Source organism: Gymnogyps californianus, chromosome 8, assembly GCF_018139145.2.
Source record: "Gymnogyps californianus isolate 813 chromosome 8, ASM1813914v2, whole genome shotgun sequence".
Lineage (NCBI taxonomy): Eukaryota > Metazoa > Chordata > Aves > Accipitriformes > Cathartidae > Gymnogyps > Gymnogyps californianus.
Genome location: NC_059478.1, coordinates 4928152 through 4951100, shown reverse-complemented (window position 1 = coordinate 4951100; position 22949 = coordinate 4928152). Strand labels below are relative to the sequence as shown.

Below are 22949 nucleotides of genomic sequence, written 5' to 3'. Positions count from 1 at the left end.
GGGGTCTCTAAGCAGAGAGCAGACAGCTCTCTAAAGACACCGCGCCATGAGGGACTGCGCTTGCTGCGGAACCTAATCCTGCAGGGCCACCACCGTGTGCCCTGTGCAAAAAGTTATATTGACCAGTCCCAAAGGCAGATCCCTTTGGGGTCAGGCTCTGCGACAGTTCGCTGAGATGGGCCAGAAGCCAAGCACTCCAGACAAACACAGAGGGTGTTCAGGTTGGACTCCTCATCCAGACCCTGCTTCTCAAAAAGACCATCTCCATCTTCTAGGCACATGGCGTTTTACAAAACTCAAGCTCTATAGTCCAGTCTGCTGGAGGGATTCAGTGCAGCATCTTCAGTCAAGCACCCGTGGGTGGAGGACCAACCCAATGCTTCCCTTTGGGGCAGGATGACCTGACAGCTTAAAGAACCTCAGCTGAGAGCTTGAGTTTCTTGACTTACGTGGTCACCTTCCCGTCCCCACAGTAGGGTGCTCCGTGGACATGGACGAGCGGTGGGGAGGCTTCTCCTGAGGTTGTCCCAGAGACTGCCTGCACCTGGTAGTGGTACACCTGCCCAGGCGTGACTTCCCTGCAGGAACAGAGAGAACTTGAAGAAAGAGTAGGAGGGAACAGCCCATACATCTGCAACAGATTTGCTCACCACAGCTATACAAGTCACATGTGTGTGCCCATTCAGTATCACAGTTTGACATATGTCTTCGTACTCTAAACTGCCAGAGGCAGAGACTGTGGGAAAAGGGTCTCTGCCAGGTCGTGCAGAGGGGCCTGCTGCTTATTTCCCTAGGGTCTGAGCTGGGGAGAAATGGCATTAACTCGAACAATAATTTTACTGGCTGTGCTGATGGGGAAAATGTTTCCAGGTTTAATAAGCTCCTTCTAGTTAGCCTGGGCTCATCAGCAAGGGTTATGCTAGCACGGTGGGTCTGCAACACGCTTCCTCAATGCTGAATAGGGAATCCGCTCATGGCATTGAATGTGGTAATTCCCAGGGAGGGGTGGGGAACAAAACACAAGCAAAACCATCCAGGGATTCAAAGGCAAGACCCGAGGAGGTCATCAAAACTGTCCCAGCCACCCACTCAGCCTGCAACAGAGCAGCATCGTCACTCACGTGTCGACGAACTGGCGGTGCGCCTGTGCTGGGGTGGCAGGGGATCCGTTTGCAAATGGGGGGTCGCGGAGGACTCGGTACTGGATCAGCTTGCAGGCGGAGCAGAGAGAGCTGTGGGGCATGGAGGTCAGCAGGGCCGTGTCTATCTCCATCCTCTCATCAAAGGTGTAGATTTTGACTCCGGACACCTTTTTAGGTATGTCGAGCTTCACAGTAAAGGGGACATCACAGAAGGTGTCCAGGGGGCCCAGATGGATGGACTCCCCCTGCTCTGTCAGGACTTCAATGTCAGAAAGCACCTTGGGAGAGCCCGTGGAGAGGTACGTGGTCCAGAGGGTGAGGGAATTGGGGTAGACAGGGTGCAGGAAGCGCAGCTCCAGGATGCAGCCATCTGGCTGGGGGCACGGCACTGTCATGTTCATGTGGTACAGGTGGAGCTCCGGACTCCAGGCCTGCAGGCTGGGCTCACAGGGCTGATCCACGTCTGGGGGTCCTGGGCAGGAGGGACGAGGAGGAGGCTGGTGAGAACCAGGGGACAGCTGACCTCACAGGAGACCCAGAGGGGCAATCCTCCCTCCAGCACCCCGTAGGTGCTTATGCATCTCTGTGCTATAGCTGCACCGCCCATGCGGTTTTGCACCCACTACAGGCATGTGCCAGAGCTGGTGGCATCTGCCCTAACATCCTAGAAAGCAATAAGCACCACTAGTCTCCCAGCTCCTAGGTATGCATACAAGCACAAGGCTTGGCAAATCTAGCATCTCACAGCCCTTTGAAACAGGGACAATGGTATCCACACTGCAGCTGGTCGCAGCGCCGAGCTCTAGAGACAGCCTGGACACAGCTAGGGGACGTGAAGCTTGCTCTGTAGTCTCATGGGCACAGAAGACTTGCCAAGGGCACCTGAATGCCAAGTGCCCGTGGCTCCATGGGTTTGGACATAGGCTAAGCAGAGCAGAGACCAAAGCTTTCCACAGGCACGTGCTGGAACAGGTCACAAGCAGGAAGGGACCAGGTCCAAAGCAAGCCAGGGAAGCAGCTCTGGAAGGCTGTTCTCCCACCAGGACCTCCAGGACGGTGCCCAGGCTGACCTCAGATGCCCAGCCTGCCTCCCCTGGTGGTGGATTACCACTCAGCCAGAGAAATGTAGCGTTGGGCTTTCAGTCTCAGAAAGCATCACTGGAATTCATCATCCTGTAGTAAAACTACCCTTGTCTTCATCAACCACTGCAAGCGTTTCTTAGGGCCCAGCACCAATTCAAAGCCTGCATCCATTTAATATTAGTCTTCTAAAAAACCATAAAACCTGTCTTTTTCACCAGAGCAAACAGGCAGTTGTGATAACTGCACGTCATGCATAAGAGAAAACAACATCCAATAATTCCAGAAGCAGTTTTAATTTGCCAGTGAATCAGACGGGCAGGGGAAACAGGAACCACTGACAATAAATGAGCTAAGCTTTGATTTGTTTGGTGTCACTGAATAAGCACAAAGTTGATTTTCTTCCCTTCCTCAACTTGCAATACTAGCAAGAGATACTTAGAGAGTTTTCAGACACAGAATCTCGGCTACATTCTGACACTCCTGTTCTCAAAGCATGGGCTACATCCCAAAAGCATAATAATGTCCAAACTGCACTTTCTCTGCAACCACCCTGGCACATTTTCAGTCGACCTCGGTGGCTCAAACTTGCAGATGCGCAGAACTAACAGATCCTCTGGCTCCCCGTGGTTCAACAGCAGCACGTGCACTACATACAGCTCACAGGATCATTTCACCTGGTCTCCTGCCTCCTCTGCTTTGCCCTTAGAGGAGTTGAGGCACCATGAAAAGCCCAACAGCTCCCATGGCAGCTGCATGACCCTGAAAGCCAGCACCATGCCCACAAGGTGGGTCTCTAAACCAACATCTGGGTCTCAGCACAAGAGAAGTTGTGACATTCTGCTGTTCACCTTGCCAGCGAGGAATGGCATCCAACCCAGACTGCCCAGGACTTGGTACAGACCCAGTGGGACTGAGCAAGGAGCTCCTCTTGCTCCCTTTGGACAAGGCTGCATCAAAGCCTGTGAATGACCCTGAGCTTTTGGATGAGGACCCAAGATCTATGTTGTAAGACTTTATTTCAATGAAATGCCCCTCCCTTTTGACCAGTATCTCTCATTAACACCTTCCTGGGCAATGTTTGGGGTTAATATCGGGGTGTCAGTTTGTCCAAAGCCAGCTGGCAGTTACCAGATATCTCCTGGGCACCTAGAATTCCTTCCTGCACTAAAGAGCCTCCCCCCAAAGAGGAGAAATCTCACTCTCTAAAAGAAAAAAAGCTGCTTTTTCTTTTCCCAACAAGATCTCATCTCTGTCCAGATCACAGCCAGGGGAAGAGAGGAGGTATTTACCTTCTGCTTCTTCTGGGGTCCAGTAGCCGGAGGAATCGCAGACCCGAGGGGAAGAGGCCTCGTGCACATACTGACGGAAGGTGCCGTCCTCCGCGCAGTCGTCACAGAGCGTGTCCTGCTCCCTGCAGACAGGGGACAAAGGCATTGGCAAGTCTAATCACGACTGGTTAATCTTCCATCCACGTTTGTCCAGGCAGGATCAGATGGAAAGTTGGAAAAGCAAAGCTAAGCTCTCGGGAAGACCCTGGGCATATCATCCTTCTTGGAATAAGCTTTGTCAAAGACAGGAGAGTAAGAGTGACCGTGGGACAAGCTGGATTTAAACCCTCCTCTTCTACAGGCTCTCTGGGTAGTCTCGGATGAGCCATTGAATTGCCTGTTCCCTACCCACAAAGCAGAGCTAACAGACTTCATGCTTCCCGGGGCAATGCCTCTGCAGTTGGGTGGGTGCACTTGGGTCTCTCTCTCCTAAACCCCAGAGTCAGGTTTTTGGCTTTTGTCACTACTGCAATACAAGACAGTTACAACAATGTCAATTAAAGAGGGTACCACTGTGCTCTCCAGGAAAGAAAAAGAGACTTTTCTGTGATAAAGACCATCCTCAGGCCCTTTCCTTGGCAAGTTCATCACAGGGGATGCAGAACCCCCACCGTGGACCAGCTCCTGAGCCGGTTATGAGCGAGAGTCAGGGATGGATCTGAAGACCCAGCACCTGCCTCCTAGGCCGTGTTTTCCTGCTCCCCAAACACTCCATTCCCTACCAAAGCAGTTTGCTTGGGTGACTCAAGGCCACGCAGCACTCAGAGGCTCTCATGCCTGCAGGGGTAACAGGTACGCACTCTGGGATGAAAGGCCCATTGTGGAGACCATCAATTCTTTGAAAAGGCCGTAAACACTGACCCAGGGTTGTCCCAGCTGCCCTCAAACACTGCTTTTCTTTGAATTGCAAAAGCTTTGTGAAGTAGCTTTAAAACAATTTCAAGAGCTCTTTAACATATGCTTATGGTCCCGTAATAAAAGCATAGACCTAAAACCTGGTGGAAACCAAAATGTTTTAGTAAGAGGCTGCTGAACAGAGGCACTGGTGGTGTATCCAGGTCTTGGTGACTCCCCACTGTTGGGGAGGAGGAAGACAGCCACCCAGCACTCAGGGCCACGCACTGCTCACCAGCCAAACAACTCTGGTTCCTCAGCACTGTTTCTCTGGCTTGAAAAGTTTCCTGACTTACCCCCAGTTAGTTACACCACGAGTCCGTGACAGCGCTGGGAATGAAACCCAGCTCTTGCGGTTCAAGCTCCCTGCCTTAACCACAAGGCTGCATTTCCTCCTGGTAAATGGCTATTTTATACAATAAGTGCTAAATGAAGCTCATTTTTCATTCTGTGATTGCACTCTGGGGTTTAAGAATTGGCACTGCCTCCCGACGCTCTTTGGCTTCCCCTCCCGGCACCCCGACAGCAGAAGGCTTGCAGGAGAGCCCACGTGCCAGCGGGGCCATCGCAGCAGCCCGGCTCTTGTGTCTGAGGGCTCTGCTGGAGACAACCGAGAGAGAAAGGGGATGGGAGGGTCTGCACCACAGAGGGTCCCTTGTCCCTTTAGTAGGCTCCTGTGCAAGCCCAAGACCATGGCAACAGCAGATCCCTTACCTCTCGTGGATGACACCGCTGATGGGGGCAGCCAGTAGATGCTGAGGGAGTCCTGCGTCTGCCCCGTGACCATGGGAGGGATCGGGATGGGGGCAGGCTTCTTGCTCTGGCCCCAGCGCTGGTACACCAGGTCCAGGTAGCAATGCATCCGGGCCACTTGGTTGGGCGTGAAGGCGTTGGTGCAGTCGTCATCTGGGGGAAAAGAGGGGTGGGCAGGGAATCGACGGGCGGGACACAACAGCGTGCACCCTTCCTGGTCTCCGCACCCTCTTTTGGGGGACCTCTGGGAAGACCCGGGAGACATCACGCATGCCTTTGGGTTGCTCTCCTGCCAGGGCTCCCTGGTGTCGTGTGTCCCCAAAGCCACAAGATGGCACTGCCTCAGCACCTCCGTAGCCCTCCACTTGCCGCAGCAGCTCCCGACCGCACCGGCGCCCGGGCAGTGCCGCCATCCCGGTGGGGCTGGCAGCGGGTGACACAACTGCTCCGCAGGCTGGGGTCCTCTCCTAGGCTGCCAGGAGGAAGGCCAGCCCTCTGACAGCGTGCCTTCGGAAACAGAGCCAAAAGGGCTCAACTCGAAGGTCCAAAATTATAATAGTAGTAGTAGTGATAATAAATAATAGTAATAATAAAGTTGCTTCAGGGCTGGAGAACAAAGGCACACCGCCGTGCGGACAAGAACGGCCTCGATGCATGTCCAATGACAGACTGGCAGGGAGGGAGGGGTGGAAACAGCCTGGAGCAAGAAAGGGGCTAAGAAGCTACTGCAAACACAGGCTGCAGCCTGCCACATCCCAACGCACCGGGGGGGGACCACACCAGTTATGGAACGAGGGAAGAAGGGACTATCGATAGAGGCAGAAGGGAGAGAAACCCAAGTTTCTAGTGAAGGTGACCCCTTACAATGTGTAAGGACGATTACTCATTACCTGTGTAACTCATGTAGTTGTTGAAGGGCGTTCCCGTGAAATGTGTCTGGCCGCAGGTGTCATTGGCAGGGTCTGGATCCCGACAGAGCTTACTCTTTGGGGTGGGGGCAGTGTCGGCACAGAGGTCTCCCGTCTCCATAGACGGAGTTGTCTCCCTGCAGGGATCGTCACAAGATTCCCGCTCGCTCACTCCCTTAAAGACATGGTACAGTCCCAGGACATGTCCCACTTCGTGGATCATGGTGTTCGTGTGGCCATGCATACCGTAATAAGCAGGGTTGAGGACAACTCCACCTAGAATTGCAAGTACAGAGAACATTATCCAGAGAAAGAGACAGCAGGCAGCTGCCGTTACTCACCTGTGCTAGATAAAATTCCTCTCACTGTGCTTCCAGCTCACAAATGAGGTGCCAGATGGAGACCTGAAGATGGATGTATTCACCCTCTTGTAGGATGGGAAGAGGGCTCCTTTGCCCTCTTGGAGTGGAATGGGATGGGTGGTTTTTCTTCCCCTTCTGATCACACCACCCCCCCAATATCTTCAACCACTTCAGCTACCATTTCCCTCTGTCTTTTCACATGTTTATAGTTCAGTGTCTGCTTTGGTTCACACTTACAACTCCAAATGAGGTTTGGAGCCAAGGCACCAAACTGAGACATGCTGTGGGTTTACAGGGATAATCTTTTAAACCAGAGGAGAGAAGACCTTCCCTAGCCTAGACAGGTGGCTAAAGCATACCAGCTCCCATGGCAGGTGAGGAGAACGAGGTGCCTAGCAAATTCCTGACACTCTTGGCTGTGCCAACTAGAAGCCACTTTCAGCACAAGTCCATATGAACATTCAAATGCACTGTCTCTGGCCCCTACTGAGACAGCATCAATGGTCTACTGCTTCACCCTCCAAACCAGACCCTAAGGAGTAAATTTAAACTCATATGAGGTGCTGTTGCAATCCACTAAGCTTCTACCACAAACCTGACTCAAATTCACTGGGTATTTTGGAGTGAGATTTTCTAAAATGCAGCTTCTGAAGATCCTTTCCTCTCCTTCAGAGCGGTTTGTGTGTGGGCAAGGTGCACCAGGCAAAAACCCCCCCACTCATCGCAGCCCTACTCCTCTTCACTGGGGCACCCCAGCCCCTTGATTCAAGGGGGCACAAAGGGGCAGTTCATCTCCAAGCCAGTTTGGTACAGGTTCAACTGTCAAAGATGCTGGAGCATGGATACAGACTAAGTCCCCCAGAAACTGCTCAGAGCTGCCACTTCATACTGACAGCAACAGCACAGAGCTGGATAGGAGCCTTGGCTGCAGGACAAGTCACTTTTCCTCTCCTGCCCACCCACCCACCTGTGATGGGAAGAGCAAGGAGCAATGATGCTGAGGAAAGCCAAGTGGAGCAGAGCCTTCCCTTTGCTCACTGCCAGCATCTCTGACTCCTGACCCGGGATGCACACCCTGTACCATATCTGCTGGGAAACTGTCCATGGAGAATGCTCAAGAACAAAACTTACCTCTCCTCTCTTGCTTACTTTTATTTTGCCCAAATGAAAATGTCTTTGGAAACTCTACATCCTTCCTCCCTGTTTCGAGGCTTTTCAGTGGCCATTTCCTTCCCTTTCCTCATCTTGCTTCCTTGCTCCATCCGCTTTTCCATGCTGCCTTACAGTGCAGTAGAGTGCTGGGGAATATCAGCAAGACAAGGGGTCAAAAAGCAGATCCCAGCATGTGCCCAGGCTGACTCCAGGCAATACCTCCATGGCATGGAAGGCTGTTTTTACCCAACTACTTTTAACCCAGACAGCTTGGATAGCAGTGCAGTGAATAGTTGGCTCCGGCACAGCTTGCTCCCTCCTTTGCAGGGCCCTGGAGGATTTACTGCGCCAGCTACCTCACAGCAGAGCCTCTGCTACTGCATCTCTGCTGCTGATTGCTGCCCCTGCCAGCGAAGTTAAAACTGGCAGAGGACCACCATGTGATCCTGTCTCCAGCCACAGCATAGACTGCTTGAAATCTGCTCCTGGATCAGCTCCGTGCGCTACTGGACTACCTCATGTCCTCAAGTACAGGGCATTCCTTCCAAGAGAGGGCTTTCTTCAGACCACGGTGTCCCTGGCAGGACACCAGCAGGTCTGTGACACCTCTGGTGGAGCCATGCTGGGTGAACACTGGGTTGGGGCTGGAAAGGGGCTTTCAGAGATGCCCTGAGCAATTCTCTCGAGCCCAACAGGGTTGCAAGAGGGTGAAGAAATAAGGGTGGCGTCTTCTATGGAGCATCCTGCATGTGTGGCTCATGGAAGCACTGAGAGACACCACTGACCTGTCAAGTGGCACCACTTCTTAGCTAAAAAATTCATGTTTGTTGTTCTTCCTCCCCACAGTGTGGGTCTTATGCCCAGGGCAGCTTGGCTTGAGGCAAAGGATGTGTCACAAAGTAGCTTCATTCCCTTTCTCCCCAGCTGTAAACACCAGGGCAGAGGACCTTGCATCCCATCAGTCAGCTCTTGACCCTTTAGTTGACTGGAGATGGGCCACAAGAAGGTACACAGCTTGAAAAATCCTTTTTGGACCTTCATGTTGTGTCCTGTCAATCATCAGGTTTTTGCAAACCTTCCTCCTCTCAATTACCAGGCTGGTAAATGCTGTAGATAGCAAAGGGCATCCCATTGATGGAGAAACCAGTGGGCACATAAAAAAGCACTGCTTCTCATTTTAATCAAAACAAGGCATGAGAGAAGAGAGAACAGAAAGAAAAGGGATCTTTGCAGCCAAACCCCAGCCTGAACAAGGCAGGGGGCTGCCTGCCCAAAGGTCTGAAAGGAGGAATGCGCATGCAGAAAGAAAATAATGTTCATAAACAAATAAATGAGATGTGAAAGCCCTGCATGCATCCTGTGGCCCTAACCACAAGGAATGGGGCTGAGCACCAGGGGCACGGGAGGCCCTGTGACCAAGCAGCCCTCCTTCCAGCAGAAACCCAGCGCTCTTCCCATGCAGGAGAATAAATGGGATTCCAGTACAGGGAGGGAGAAAACTGTCACAGGGGAGGGATGCCAAGGCTGGGATACCCTGTCCCTCCCCCTCCTCTCTGCTGGCTTCCCCTATCCCATTCCTCCCCCACACTCCACAAGGACGATCATATTTTTAGGGGTTTTTTTGGTTGTTGTTTTTTTTTTTGTTTTTTTTTTTTTTACAGCTAATTAGATGGCAGCATGAGAACTCTGCCTTCCTTCCAGAACATCCCTGTCCCCACAGCTCCCTGATGAGCTGGGAGAGCTCCCAGCTTTGGACCAGGAAGTTGTATTCTCCCCTCTGCAGGGTCCTGGCTGTGAAGGCAAGATGTGGAAGTGTCTGTAACATCCCAGCAAGACCAGCCTCCCCTCTCCCTCTCCTCTGCAGATCAGGCTTTCCTTCTCACCTCTGCCTCCTCCTGCCCTGGGAGATGGGCCAAATTGGGCTTCAAGTGAACTCTCCCTCTCATGCCTGAGAACCTGCCCAAGGAGGCCCCCAAGGTCAGCATTTACACAGCCAAGCTGAAAACTTCATTGTCACGTCCCTGTGACATCAAGGGGGTCCAGCACTCCAAGGCAGGTGAGCCAGAGACTTCTTTGGACTTGCTCACCCAACTGAGACCAGGCAGCTGGAAAGCTTCAGATCTGGCCTCACAACATCCTCTCCCTCCAGACCAGACCTACCAGCTACAGCTGCAGAGCTGGTCATGTCCCCAAGGTCAAGCCTCAACTCTGGTCAAGCAACAAGGTGCGCCCAGTCCATCAGTACAGTGAATGATTAGCACTGGTGTGGACCCCACTTCATCTTCACTCACACATCCCTTGGAAGCTCCCAGTCCCAGGACATTGCCCTGCTTCTAGCCATGATCAATGGCAGTGCGGAAGGACTCTGGTTCAAATCAGCCCCCAAGAAGCCAACCTGTTGTAGAGAAAGCGTGCTCAAGCAAGCATGGGATCTTTAAACAGCAAACCACAAAGCTGAACCTGTATCACAGCGCCAGTCTCCCCAAACACTGAGTCACGGCAATAAATGGAACAAGCGCATGACGGTTAGTCAGACAGGAAGATGGCCATTGCTTAAGGTACCTTTGATGGAACGGCTGGCCCTCCTTCAGGATCCACTGACCTCAGCCAGATATATGAGCTGGCCGCAGCTTATAACTGCAGAAAGTATTTATAACATCAAATATTCACAATTCCCTTGCCTTTTGACCATGTTGATGCAAATACAGTTCACATGCAGCTACACATGAAGTTTAAAGCATCTGCATTATTACATTGCTAGGGTTTTTGAGGCAAGGCTTTCCACTGCAGAAAGCTAAGACTTTTATAGGACAGGAGTTCTTCAACTCCTTGTGTTTTGTAGTTAAAAAGATTTACTTCTAAGTGCTCAGAAAATTCATTCCAGGCTCCAAGCAAGAACTCTGAATTTGAGAGGAGCTCACTGTGATTATGGTGGAAAGACTGAGACAGACAGTACAGCTAGAGGGAGCGGTGCAAACAGACCTGAGGTCTTCTACCTCTGCTGCTAGCTGGCTGCAAGTTGTCTCTGTCTAGGAGCTCCACAGCAGCTGAAATACTGCCTATAGAAGCGTCATAGACCAGTTCACCCTCTCCAAGTCAGTAATTATCTCTTATGTTTTGATGAACGTAGTTGCTGTCAGTTAGTATTAATACTGGTCTAAAACGGTAAAGCCATCCCTAAACCTTCAGGAAGGCTGCCTGAAATTCAAATTTACTCAGGAAAATAATCTGAAGGAGAGCAATAGATCTGTAAGTCATCAGCATAGGAATGGTCACCTAATTTCTGGTAGCCCAAGACAAGCATAGGTGAAGAGAAGGGGATGAAAAACAAAGTTCACTGAAGACTTCCAGAAGGTGAAGACACCAACAGGAAGGGGAGGAGGACCCTCTTGAAAGACACACTCAAAGGTCACAAAAGAACGGTTTCTAAGGAGTTCAAAGTCCAGATGGCAGATTAAAAAACATCTAGAGAAGAACTGATGGAGAACAGTTCGGGAACAGTATGTTTAGTGAGCTTTGGGATGAGAGGAAGTGTTAAAATAGAAGAAGGGAAGGCAGTTGGAGAGAAAAAGTCTCATGGTACTTCTCTTGAAAACATCTAAGAAAGTCCAGTTCAGAGACAAACAGAGCAAAATCTGACGAAGAGTCTCTGGAGCCAAGAGGCAGGTTAGCTTCTTGGAGAAGTCAAGTCAAACTCAAGGAACCAATTTGATTCAGGAGGAGAACCAAAGCATGAGAGGGTCTGTACACGTGTAGGGAAAAATCAGCGTGGCATTTTTGCTCCATGGAAGCAGACAGTGGCATGGGGGGAGCAGGGCCTGTGTGCTGACCTAATATTTTAAGGTCAGGATAGACAGGAGATTAGTAAGATTCAGTGCAAGGGAAGGAGTCTGTCTTCTTGGAGACAGACCCCTCTCTTGTGTAAACACCTGTCTCCACCCCGGTCACTGTTAGGTCCTTAAAGCTCAGGAATTTTTCTGAAACTACTATTCACTCCTCCTAAGGTTTTCCTTGCTCTTTCATTACTGCTTTACCTTCACATCTACTCAGATGCTCCAGTAGCCTCTTGTGAGAGATTTTGTCAAAAGCCATATATTCATGACCTGCTCAGTCCTAAGTTTCTTCTGTGCTGGACAATAATATACATTGTGCATGGTACAAAACACTTGATAATGTGGTGGAGCCTACTGTTTGCAGAGAACAAAGTCCACCACCCGCCCTCTCGAGCTCATTAAATCTAAAGCCAAGGACAGTCTCAAACCAAAGTCTTCAGTCTGTGCCAGAGCCTCAAAGAAGTTCAGATCCAGCTTCATGCTTCACAGCCCTGGCACCAGAGCCAAGACAACACCCCTTTTCCCCTGAACCTCCGTGGTAAACCCCTGATCCAACATTTCCAGATGGTGCCACCTCTTGTGTCCCTGGCTGGACACAAATTCTGAGACTGGAGCTAAATGCAAGCTTTTGATGAAGCCAGTCACCCTGATTACCCCTCCGTACAACTCCTTGCGAGCCATTGGGAGGGGTGTTAAGAGAACATGTGTGGCTGAAGCACTTGCGGTAGTAAGATGCTTGTCAAGCTGAGCCTTGGAAGTGATTTCTGGAAGCTGAAGGGATAAATTTCATGGAGATTTGCCTTCCTCAACAAGCAACTGTAGCAATATGCTATTGAAAAAACAGTCCTGAAACTCATTGAGGGAGGGAAACTGGCAAAAAAGAACTTTAAAACAGGTCTTTAACAGCAGTGTAAAACTTTCAAGGGTTGAACATCACGCACTTGTAAAAGCAGAAGGTCTAGGTCTGCTGTGCAGGTGTCAGGAGTAATTATTTCCAGTTACTTATTGAGAAACACTTTAGCTGTTTTGACTGCAAAGTGTAAAGGGCTTTGCCAGAAAACTCCGACATTGAAGAGGTGGAGGGAGAGGCAGGAAAAAGAGAGACAGCAGAAATAGGAGAAAACACACAATACATTTACATTCTACTGAAGCAGTTGCCATTTTGACTGTTTTGTAGCCTCCCAGGGCTGATGACCTTAAGGGTCTGCCTTGAATTCGCTGAAGCCAAGGAGAACCTTGCCTCCAGCAGGCAGTAAGCCAAGTTATAAAAACATGGTTTAATTTGATAGTCATCCTCACATTTGCAGCTGGATTCGGAAGTGGCCAGTGCTTGCTGCCTGGTCAGCTCTGGAGTCGCTCAAATCTGGAGTCTCGGCTCTGAAATCACTGACACTCGTGGTTTATCTGTTTGTCATTACGTGCTGCAAAGTGAAGTTCACCATTTCCAGAATCCTGGAAGACAGACCTGGAAGGTCCTAGAGAAGCCAAACGCAAGTCTAAAGCCCTCTCCAGAGCCTGCACTGGTGGTGAACCTCCCCCAAGCTCCCTGTCCCACTATCTCACTGCCTTCACCATTAAAAGTTTCTCATAACAACCTGGAAGTCCCTTCTCAGGGTGTAACCCCACGACCTTATTCACGTGGACACAGGGAACAGGCAGCTCCTTTGCTTGCAGCAGCAGCTCTTGGTACACCCAAAGCCCGTTACCATGACCTTCTTATTAAACATCCTCAATGTTAAGCCAAATCATGGCTGCCTCTTTTTGCCAAGTCAACCAAGAGAGAGGAAAACCAACAACCCTGAGACCCCATGAGTGGGGTAGCTTACTTACCCAGGTGACTAAGGGCCTCTTTATCCCATGGCCAAGTGGCAGCACCAGCCAACTCTTCCCTCACCGAACTGGCAAAGTAAACGTTGAGGAAGTGGGTGCTGTTCAGCTGCAGTGCCTCCTTCAGCTCCTTCACGCTCATGTACGCCCTGCAAGGACAAGGGAGAGGAGATAGTCAGCATGGACTTCAACGGAGCAAAGAGGAAAAGCAGGAACCGCCCGTAGATATCCTGGAAAAAGGTGCAGCAGACCTGGAGATCCCATCCTCAACTCTCTGAAACCAACAGTGTTTGGTAAAGTGTGGCAAAATTCAGCAAGTTTCAACAGAATGTCCCATGACACTACTAATTCTGCTCTGTAAGGTGCAAGCTCTGCTAGTGAGGGGTTTGGGTGGGAGGCAGGCATGCAAATCTGCAGAAGTTTTGCTAATTACAGTAGCTTTGTGGATGAGTTCTACTCTTAGAGAAGGTTTTCCAACAACAGGGACAGAAGATACCCCAGAGAATGGGATAAAAGGAGACAAAATGGGAGGAAAAATGACAAGAGAAGAAAGGAAATGCAGATGTCAGTCCTGCTAGAGAAAAGAGAAGGGGTTTGGCATCAGAAAAGTGGAAGCGGGGGGAGTGAGTTTTCCTCAAGGTGTGAGGAGAGAGAAAGGAATCCAGAACTCCAGCTGGTTCCAACAAGGGTTTCAGGGGCTGTCCCTGATACAGGTCAGGGCAGGAATGGACATCAAACCTTATTCTCGGGAGCAGAGAGGATTTGCCAGCTGGGGCCAAGAAGTCTGTTCTCCAGGTTCTCTAGTCTGTGTGGAGAAGCTCACAACCATGGCCCTCCACTCTATCCTTTTCCCCAGGACAACCAGTATGCCAGAGGTGGCAGTGCACAGTAAGAATAAGGGGTCCCTGCAGAGCACAGGCACATAACACAGCAAGAAACATGCTACCTCACCCCCATCCCTGTGTATTGTATAAGGAAGAGCATGAGCAAAAGGTATCTCAGAATTTGCTCCAAGAAATTTCTCTTCCAGCTCTGCTTAAAACAGACCTTGGAGAAGCCTGGGTCCCCCCAGCACTGAGCCAACAGCAGGGCCCTCTTCACATGAATCTGTCTCTCTGCACGTGATCTGAATCCTCTCCGAGAGGAGGTCTGGGATGTCTGCAGGAGCCAGGGCAGGGAAGCACAGGCGCTCCCAAAATAAGCTTAATGGGGAGGGGGGGGTCATCTCTGGAGACAGATCCATCGAAGGGCATGTTTAGTGGGGAAAGCCTTCCGACAACACTGCTGGCTGTCTCTCCTCCCATCTCCAGAGCTGGGAATAAAGAGTTGCAGGAGCAGAAAAAATACTGGAAAGGGGATATCAAAGACATCCATTTCTAAAGGGCATGGGAAGGCAATGGGCTGGGAGAGGTGAGTAGGCAATAGGCATTGCAGCAGAGCAGTAACACCCGTGGGTATGTCTGGGTGTCCATGAAATGATCCTCACAACGTAGCATGTCTCTCCGCAGTTGGAGGAAAAAAAAAAACAGCAATCAGGAAATTTAGGTTTCACTCTCCCCTCCATCTGGTTGTTTCTGGACAGGTCAGAGGTCTGTATTGCATTCACCGGTACACCAACAGTCCCAGTGCTGATCTTTAGGGAGCTCACGTCCTCAGCTGTGTAAAACAATCAGGATCTAACTTAATAACAATAATTATTCCAATAATAGTAGCAGTGGGATTGTAAGGCCTTGGGCTGTGCTGCAAAAGCCAGATACTCTTTTAAATCAAGTACTACTATTTCCACCATCAGTGCCATCAACCTCATGGGCTGAGACAGCATTAGGACAGGTAGCCCTAGAAGACATGTCTCTAAGACTTGTCTCCAAGTCTTCAAAACCTGAGGACCCTGACCCGCGGTTTGTAAAGCCATTAATTTAAGAGATTCTAAGCAGGGAAAAAACTCATGGAAAAGCTTCAAATACATCACTGTGGAATGATGATGGAAATGCACCATTGTGGAAATATGTCATAAGAATGACTAAACCTGCAGCATAAGGCCAACAGCAACATTAAGGTGGTGGAAAGCATTTCACTTATTCCCATGCTTCCAGGAGCAATTGGCATCTTTGAGCTGCACGGAGAGATTATGAAGGGAATGCAATCGTTTCTTTACACTGGACTCGCCATGAAGGCACACCAGCTATACTTGAACGAGCAGCTTCTGTAAAAGTGGTGTTCATTAGCGCATTCCTCACCACACTGAATTATGGAAGGAAGGACAAAAAGCTGAGCGTGGGCTAAGGGGAAAAAGGCATATTCTCGTCTGAGATGCGAAGGGAGAAGGGAAACGGATGAGAGATGTGCAAACACACTGTTTGAGATGGCAAGATCCCTAGTCAAGCTATTATACCAACAGACTTGTTTAGAAAGAGAGGTTGCTACAGCAAATGGAAGAGAAGGAGGAAAAAGTGAAAAAAGAGAGGAACAGGATTCCAGAAGTAGACTAGAGCAGGATAGCATGTGGAACAGAGCTCAGTAAATTGAACGGTGGCCACTTCCCTGGATCTGAAATAGCAGCGACTTTCAGAAGCCATTGCTGACTTGAGAGGTGTCAGATAATCAGGATCTGCTGACTACCTCTCCTCTACCAGTCAGCCCCAGTAGGCCATCCTGAGCTAGAGACATCTCACCCACCTTCCCAGCGACAAAGCAGCTCCGAAACTTCAGTCACTTTAGAAAATCTTGGCTGGACTCTATGGCAGCATTTAATGGTGAGATGCGATGACCAGCTTGTCTTCACCAGGCCCCGAGATCTCCCACCACAAAGCAGCATTCCCAGAACACTTTCCCCAGCCACATCAGCTTGCGGAGAGAAAACTCTCCCAACCGGAAACGGCAAATTAGGAGAACATGATCTCTTCTCTGTGATGTTTCGCCTGAGCATCCCAGACACGCGCCACGCTGACGCCATCCCTTCAACCCAACCAAGACGGGAGCAGGCCGGGAGGAATAGATAGGGAGAAGAATAAATAAACCTGAAGGACATATTTGTGGCATGACGCGGAAGGAAGAGAAGCAAAAATTTCATAGAAATAGAGCGTAAAGGAGGGGGAAGGGGGAGAGAAAGTCTCCTTCATGCACCAGAGCTGCTCGGGGGACACAGATTTAAAAATAATGTTGATTCCTGACCTATGATATCTTGGAAAAAATAGCCCCAAACCCTTCCAGGCTGTCCAAATTCCGAGAGCTGACGTCAGCCCTATTCAGAGGGATATTCCTGCTGCCCCTCTTCTGGAGACATGATGTTTTTCTGGCTGTCGCCTGCCATTCCCTTGACACTAGCAACATTTTTTGTCAACCCTTAATTATAAATAACTGTAATTTCCTCCATTGAGAGATTTGGATGGTTCAGGGCTGTGTCAGGGGTAGGGGGAACCGTTCCAGCACTGAGAGAAGCTCAGATGGATGGAGAAGGAGAGGAAAGGACCCCTGATTTCACCCACTATGGCACAGAAAACACAAATATCCTCCTGCTGGCGTCCCCAAAGACACGACCAGGACCAAAACAACTCTAGAATGGGCAACTCCGATTCCTCTCAATCCACATTTCCCACTGGCATCCTTAGCTTAGACAAGGAGCATGTAACTGGCGTCTTCGCCTGTTACTTACTGCCAAGGTCATGCTCTCCCTCTTCTTCAGCGCTTCTGTGATTTTCCCAGGGGGAAAGCAGAGAAGCCTTTGGTCTCCACAAACAGCCTAAATGACAGCCCTCTCCTCTGCTCCCCAAATAGCTTCTGAATGCTTACAAGACCAGAGTATTCCAACCTAAATGGAATTTACAGCAGGGTGGGCACTGCAAGCCAACACACAAACACAAGGAAGGCCAGAAGGACACATTAAGGTACAGCTATCAGCTAAGCAGAAAAAAAAAAAACCAAACAAAAAACAACCCTGAAGAATAGGGCAGAGGATAGAACACAGACAGAGAAGGGCCATCAGGTTTTCCAGACTCAAGGCAAATGTTTTTCCAAGAGCATCCACAACTCATTGGTAAGCAGCTAGCCACATTGTAAGACCACCTTGACATGGGGAGTATTTGCAACCATGGGAGAGTGGAGCTTGCAAGAAGAGTATCGGCAACAGTAGAGAGAGATTAGGACAGGAGGGCTATGGACTGCCATTATTAGAAATGAGCGTGGGCATGAACACCATCTGAAATGATGGTATTTGAGGGAATGAATCCAGATGAGGGCCTCCCTCATGGTGGTGCTGACCTGTGATACTGTTGACTTAAAGTTCTGCTGAAAGACACTAGTTGACAATCTGACTCTAAGGCAGGCTTAGGTACCACACTGCATACTGGTTTACCTGTGGGACTCATGGTTGGCAGAAAGCAAGATGGGGAAGAAGGCTGGACCTTGTGTTGCTCTACAGCAGCACAGCAGAGCCACACTGATGCTTGTGTGGTCCTGGTGCTGGGTCAGGAGCACAGGGCTCTGTATAGGACTTAATGACGTGCTGTCATTGTGTGACATTTCAGGCTATCGAGAAAAGGAAAGGAGGATGAAGTGCAGCAGCTTCAGTGACTGCGTCACCATAGAATAGTGGAATCAGACTCATAACTGCAGATGGAGAGGACCTCCACAGGTCATCTAGTCTGACTCCCTTGTTCAAAATAGGTCTAATTAAATCAGGTTGCTCAAGGCCATGTCCAGCTGAGACCTGAACAGCTCTGAAGACAGAGGTTTCATAATTTCTCTTGGCAAGCTATTCCAGTATTTAACCACCCTCATGGTAAAAAAAATTCCTAATGTCTAATCCAAATTTCTCACGTTCCAACTTGTGTCCATTGCTCCCTGTCCTATCATCATACATCTCTTCTCAGAGTCCTGCTCCATCTTCTTTGGTCACCCCATCACATCATCAAATGGGAAAAGCCATCAAATGACTACAGCTTTGCATGGAAAACTATTACTGCACTAGACCTTACCACACTAAGGTCTAAAGACCCAAAGCTTCCTTTCTGATCAGTTGAAAAATCATGCTCCACCCATGATCCCAGGCCTCCCTGGAGAACCCTCACATTCCTTTCTCATGCTTTTCCTTGGACAATTTTGTCCTAGCCCATGGGGCAGACAGCATCTTTGCATTCATGGATGTAAGTCAAGCTTTGGGCTGGCTTGGTCAAAGGAGACAACTTGACATACTCTGGAGAGACAGAGCTGTTGCTGCTTTTCCAGGCAGCAATTTCTGGCAGCAACAACAGGACCACTGCTGGAGCACAGGTGGGAGAGAGGAGAAGATCTGCTAACCTATGGGGCAGTAGAATGGACAATCAAGCTGTAACAAAGCCGATGTGGTTTAAGGTGGGAGAAGGGGAGTGAGAGTGGCACTTTCTAGCGACAGCCATATCATAACAGGAAGTCTTGGGGCCATGAAAGTGGCCATTACCACTGAAAGACAAAAGATGGCACTTCTGAATGAAAAGCAAGGCCAGCACGTACCCCATGCAGTACCATAAATCAAACCGAATTCTCTGGGTACTGCAAAGGATGCAGTGTGTAATGCCACAGGAATTCCACTGCAATTCAAAAATAGGAGTCTTCTCCCTGTAGACTTTTCAGAGGGGATGTGGGAGTGGGGTTGGGTGGAAGCTGTCCAAGTGCCCTCCATGGACAGCTGGAAAATACTTGAGACCCAGCCAGCTCCAGTTAACCATACAGCCTAATGAAGTCACAGGGGATTCCTGGCGCTGCTTTCATGTCCTTCACCCACCACAAGGAAAATCCTCTTCCTACTCCCCCCAAGCAGGGAGGCTCCCTTTTTCCCCCAAACCTCTGCTTGACAAACGAGGAATCCCTCAGACTTCCCAGGAACGAGCACCAGCCTGCCAGTAACATTTTTGGTGTGCAGACAACACATTCCCCTAAGGCTGCAAAGAGTTAACGCAACACGCAGCAACCTTGCTTCTGAGGCAGCAGCCACAAGCCCAAGAGCCACAATTCAGTCCATGAAGACGGGTGCTGAATCAAGTGGTATGAATGTTTTCAGAGAGCAGACTCTCTTCACTGATGATATGGAGAGTTTAGAGAGATGCTCCTCCAGATGGTGAGCCACAGTGAACATCTTCCGATTCACCCCACCAAAGGACTCCTCTCCATGGCGACTTTTTAGGGGGGGGTCTAAAGAGATAATTCTCCAGACTTGGGCTCTCTGCTTGCATACATGAATCCTCCTTGCTAGAATTTGTGAACCCTCATCCCTGTTCCCATCACATGAATTCCCAGGTGATGCTCAGCCTTGCCTCCCTTCTGCCCTGCCACCGGCAGACGAAGCCCACTGCCACAACATAAACAGGACATGGTACCATCTTGGCACAGCACACAAGCCAAGATGGGTTACTTGGTCTGCCTCCAGACTAGACTGATGGTGGTTCTCGTAACTGCAGCTGCCTCACACTCTGGGTTTACCTGCCCTGAAATTTCTGGTGTTAATGCAGCTGGGGGGATGCGGTATTTTTAGGCAAAAGCTTAAGTCCTTCTGTGCTTGTTAAGACTACTTGCATGCCCATGACCAGGGTCTAGGAGCTCTGACTCCAAGTCCAACACTATGCTGGTACGCCACAAACATCATTGCCAGCATCATGACAACTTGACAAGGCAGCAACATCCAAATGACTCTCATCTGGACAGGCTTTGGTAACACAGCCAGATACAAAACACATGCAAGAGGTGAAGGGAAGGCTGAGGAACAGCCAGACATTCCCTTGGCATCACAGGAGGCAAAACACTGCTGGAATAATATCCTCTGTAGTCCTCAGGAGTCTCTCATCAGCTTCACTGGGTGTTGGACTCCAGCCAAAGAGCACTTGGGTACACAAGGGACGAGGGCATCACACACCTCGTGGACATGCCTGGAAAAACCCACCTCTGAGGCACTGACAGCATGAGTGGAAGAACAGCCTAGGAAGCAGCCATCACTGGCAGCACCGCTTAAGAGACAGTTTAAAATGTGCATGAGTGGCTGAGTATCAAGATGTCAAAGAGGGCGACAGGGCCAAACACTCCTACACGAGGGCCTTCCGGATCAGGGGTTTCCCTTATGCATGAGCAATTCCTATTGGATTCAGAGGCAACCCTCAATTTCCATGTGGTGGATTTGGCTTTGGGACTGAAGCAGTAGCAGATGCTGCAGGGTCAGAGAGTTGCACTGGCAAAGCTGCAGACGGGATCAAAAAGACAAGTTGTGGTTCGAGGTTGTGACCCTTCCGTATAGATTTACTGGGGGAAGGGACCAAGAAGGCTGCAGATCACTAGCACACAGCAGGCAAGCTCCCAGTTACATCAGATGGTAGTATGCAACTTCTTGAGGTCAGATTTGGGAAAGACAGACAATAACATTAGTGTTAGACCAGAAAGCCGTGCAGGGCATTTTGCCCTGAGATAGGCTGAAGTGCTGCTAACAATGGCACGGCCCAGCTATTCCTGGAAGTGTTTGCTAAAAAGTTATTCACTAAATCATCACTGAACCAGCCAAAGGCAATGCTATTTTAGACCTGGTTTTGGTAAGCAGTGTAGAAATTATGGAAGAGCTGATGAGAGAAAGAAAACTTGGCCTGAACTAATAATGAGTTGATTAACTTAAATGGAGGGATGAACACACACAGGTCTTGAACTAAGAATTGAAAACCAGGACTGACCAGACGACACTGGCTGCGTCCCAGATGCTGGGGAGAACGGGGTGAAATGGGAATTCCCTGAAATCAAGCTGACTCCAGTGAAAATAAAGAGTAGAAGACCCTTTCAGAAATAAAAAGGGCAAAAGAAGGAAGGAGCAGATCTGCTGAGCAGGGAAGGTGGAGCTGAAGCTCAGCATAATTGAGATGCATCCCTGGACAAAATTAATGTATGGTCTCCACCTTTATTCAGGATTGTGAGGCAGAATTCAAGTTCCCTTCCAGTGGGGTACAACAAGATTAAAGGCATGGTACTGGAGCAGAGCTCAAGATAAAGGGTGAAAAAAAAAAAAAGGTGGCAGCGGTTGGATGGGGGCTGAAGTGCCATTTGGACTGGGTGGGAGGGAAGATGAACCGCTGGGGAGCTGGCAGCGAGTCCCAACTCTGAAAGGGGCAGGATGTAGGGATACAGAACAAGGGGCAAAAAGCAGCAGGGAAGAGTGCAGAAATAGAAATGTTCATAGATAAACAAAACTTAGTGGATGTAATGCATTTGCAGCAGGAGCCTGGGGAAATGCCACCCGGAATCCAGAAGGACTGACTGCAGGGCATATGACTGGAGAACAGCTAATATGATACATGCGGTGATGTCTACAGGGGTGAACAAAGATCATAACGAGACAGGCTGATCTGGTTGTCCTCTCTCTGACAGACCTTAAATCCACCTGCAAATTTCAGCAGACTTTCAGGTATAAAGGTCTCCATGTTACTACTTTCACCCTCTTACCCCATCTTTCAAAAAAATAACGGAAATGCTTAAACACAGGGACTGATGTAGATGTCATCATCTGAAGGTCAGTGAAGGACATGCAATGCCCTCTCTGGGCCAACTCTGAATACACTGCCAAGGATGCCAAATTTTTAACCAGCTGCCTGCACTGACAGATCCCAGACCCTGCCAGTGTGAACACAGGCAAAGGCATGCTGCGCTTGCTGGCCTTTCTCTTGGGAAGGCACAGTCGGGCATCAATGACTTGTCTTTGCCTCTGGCACCACGCCAGGGCACCTGACTTTAGGAAACCCACCTTCATTCCTCCCCACCAGCCTGCTCAGAGACTGTTTGCTTTTCTGTCGCACGCGGGTTTCCTCTCTGATCTTGTTATAGCTCTGTTGACAGCTTATGTGCAGGGCAAGGGAGCAGGGACCAGTTTTAAGGCTGGTTGCACATGGCACACTGGCACTCATGTTTTGGGGGTTGAACCGAGGATGGTCCCCCACTAGCGCTGAATACATGAGAATAAGCCTCATGAGAGGTTTACCCCCAGCCGTGCTCTCACAGCATGGTGGGCACCCTCAGGACACCCATGCCAATGGGTGCACACCCCCTAGCAGACCTTCTGACCTTCCCTTCCAACCATTGTCTTCAGATACAGCCTCCTCTTGTGGCTTCTCGCTGGGGGCTTTGCCAAATTTGAGGCTTCTCTTGGACAATGCTGAAGTATCCGCATCATCAGCCCCCAGCCCCTGGGATTTCTGACCAGGGCTGCAGGAGTGGGGAGTTCCCTCCACTGGTCCTCTGAAGCGACAGCGATGTTCAGCGGCTCTTCGTTCAGCCAGATTAATCACATGTGCATCAGATGCTTGGATCATTGAAAAACACTGGTTTTGTGATGTTTGCACCCTCAGGACAAGGCTGGCTTACTGCCTCACTCAGCTACTAGCTGTAATGCATATGATGGGCACCACAGCCTGAGGTCCTCTTGGGATGGCTCTGCTGCGAATCCCAGCACACCTCTATGTGCCTGTGTAGGTTTCCTGGCTATAACTGAGGTACCACCAGCCCTAGAACATCTTAGGAGGAGGTCAGGTTTTTGAGAACCACTCATTTGGACGCAGGCACCAGCATTTTGTCCAAGTTGCATTTCAGTTTCCAAAAAAATTCCAATGGTTGTGACTACTTGATAGACTTGTAGTCTTTCCTGAGCTCCTGGAGGAGACAATCCTGCACT

At 49.8% G+C, this 22949-nt stretch overlaps 1 protein-coding gene across 1 annotated transcript in view; it reads right to left on the bottom strand.

Moving 5' to 3' along the window:
- PAPPA2 (pappalysin 2) overlaps positions 1-22949 on the bottom strand; it is a 93783-nt gene that overhangs the window by 50936 nt on the left and 19898 nt on the right. Inside the window, 7 exon segments of the mRNA XM_050900644.1 lie at positions 450-578; positions 1122-1614; positions 3515-3636; positions 5162-5183; positions 5186-5353; positions 6091-6384; positions 13286-13431. Of these exon segments, the coding sequence (XP_050756601.1) occupies positions 450-578; positions 1122-1614; positions 3515-3636; positions 5162-5183; positions 5186-5353; positions 6091-6384; positions 13286-13431 (1374 nt within the window).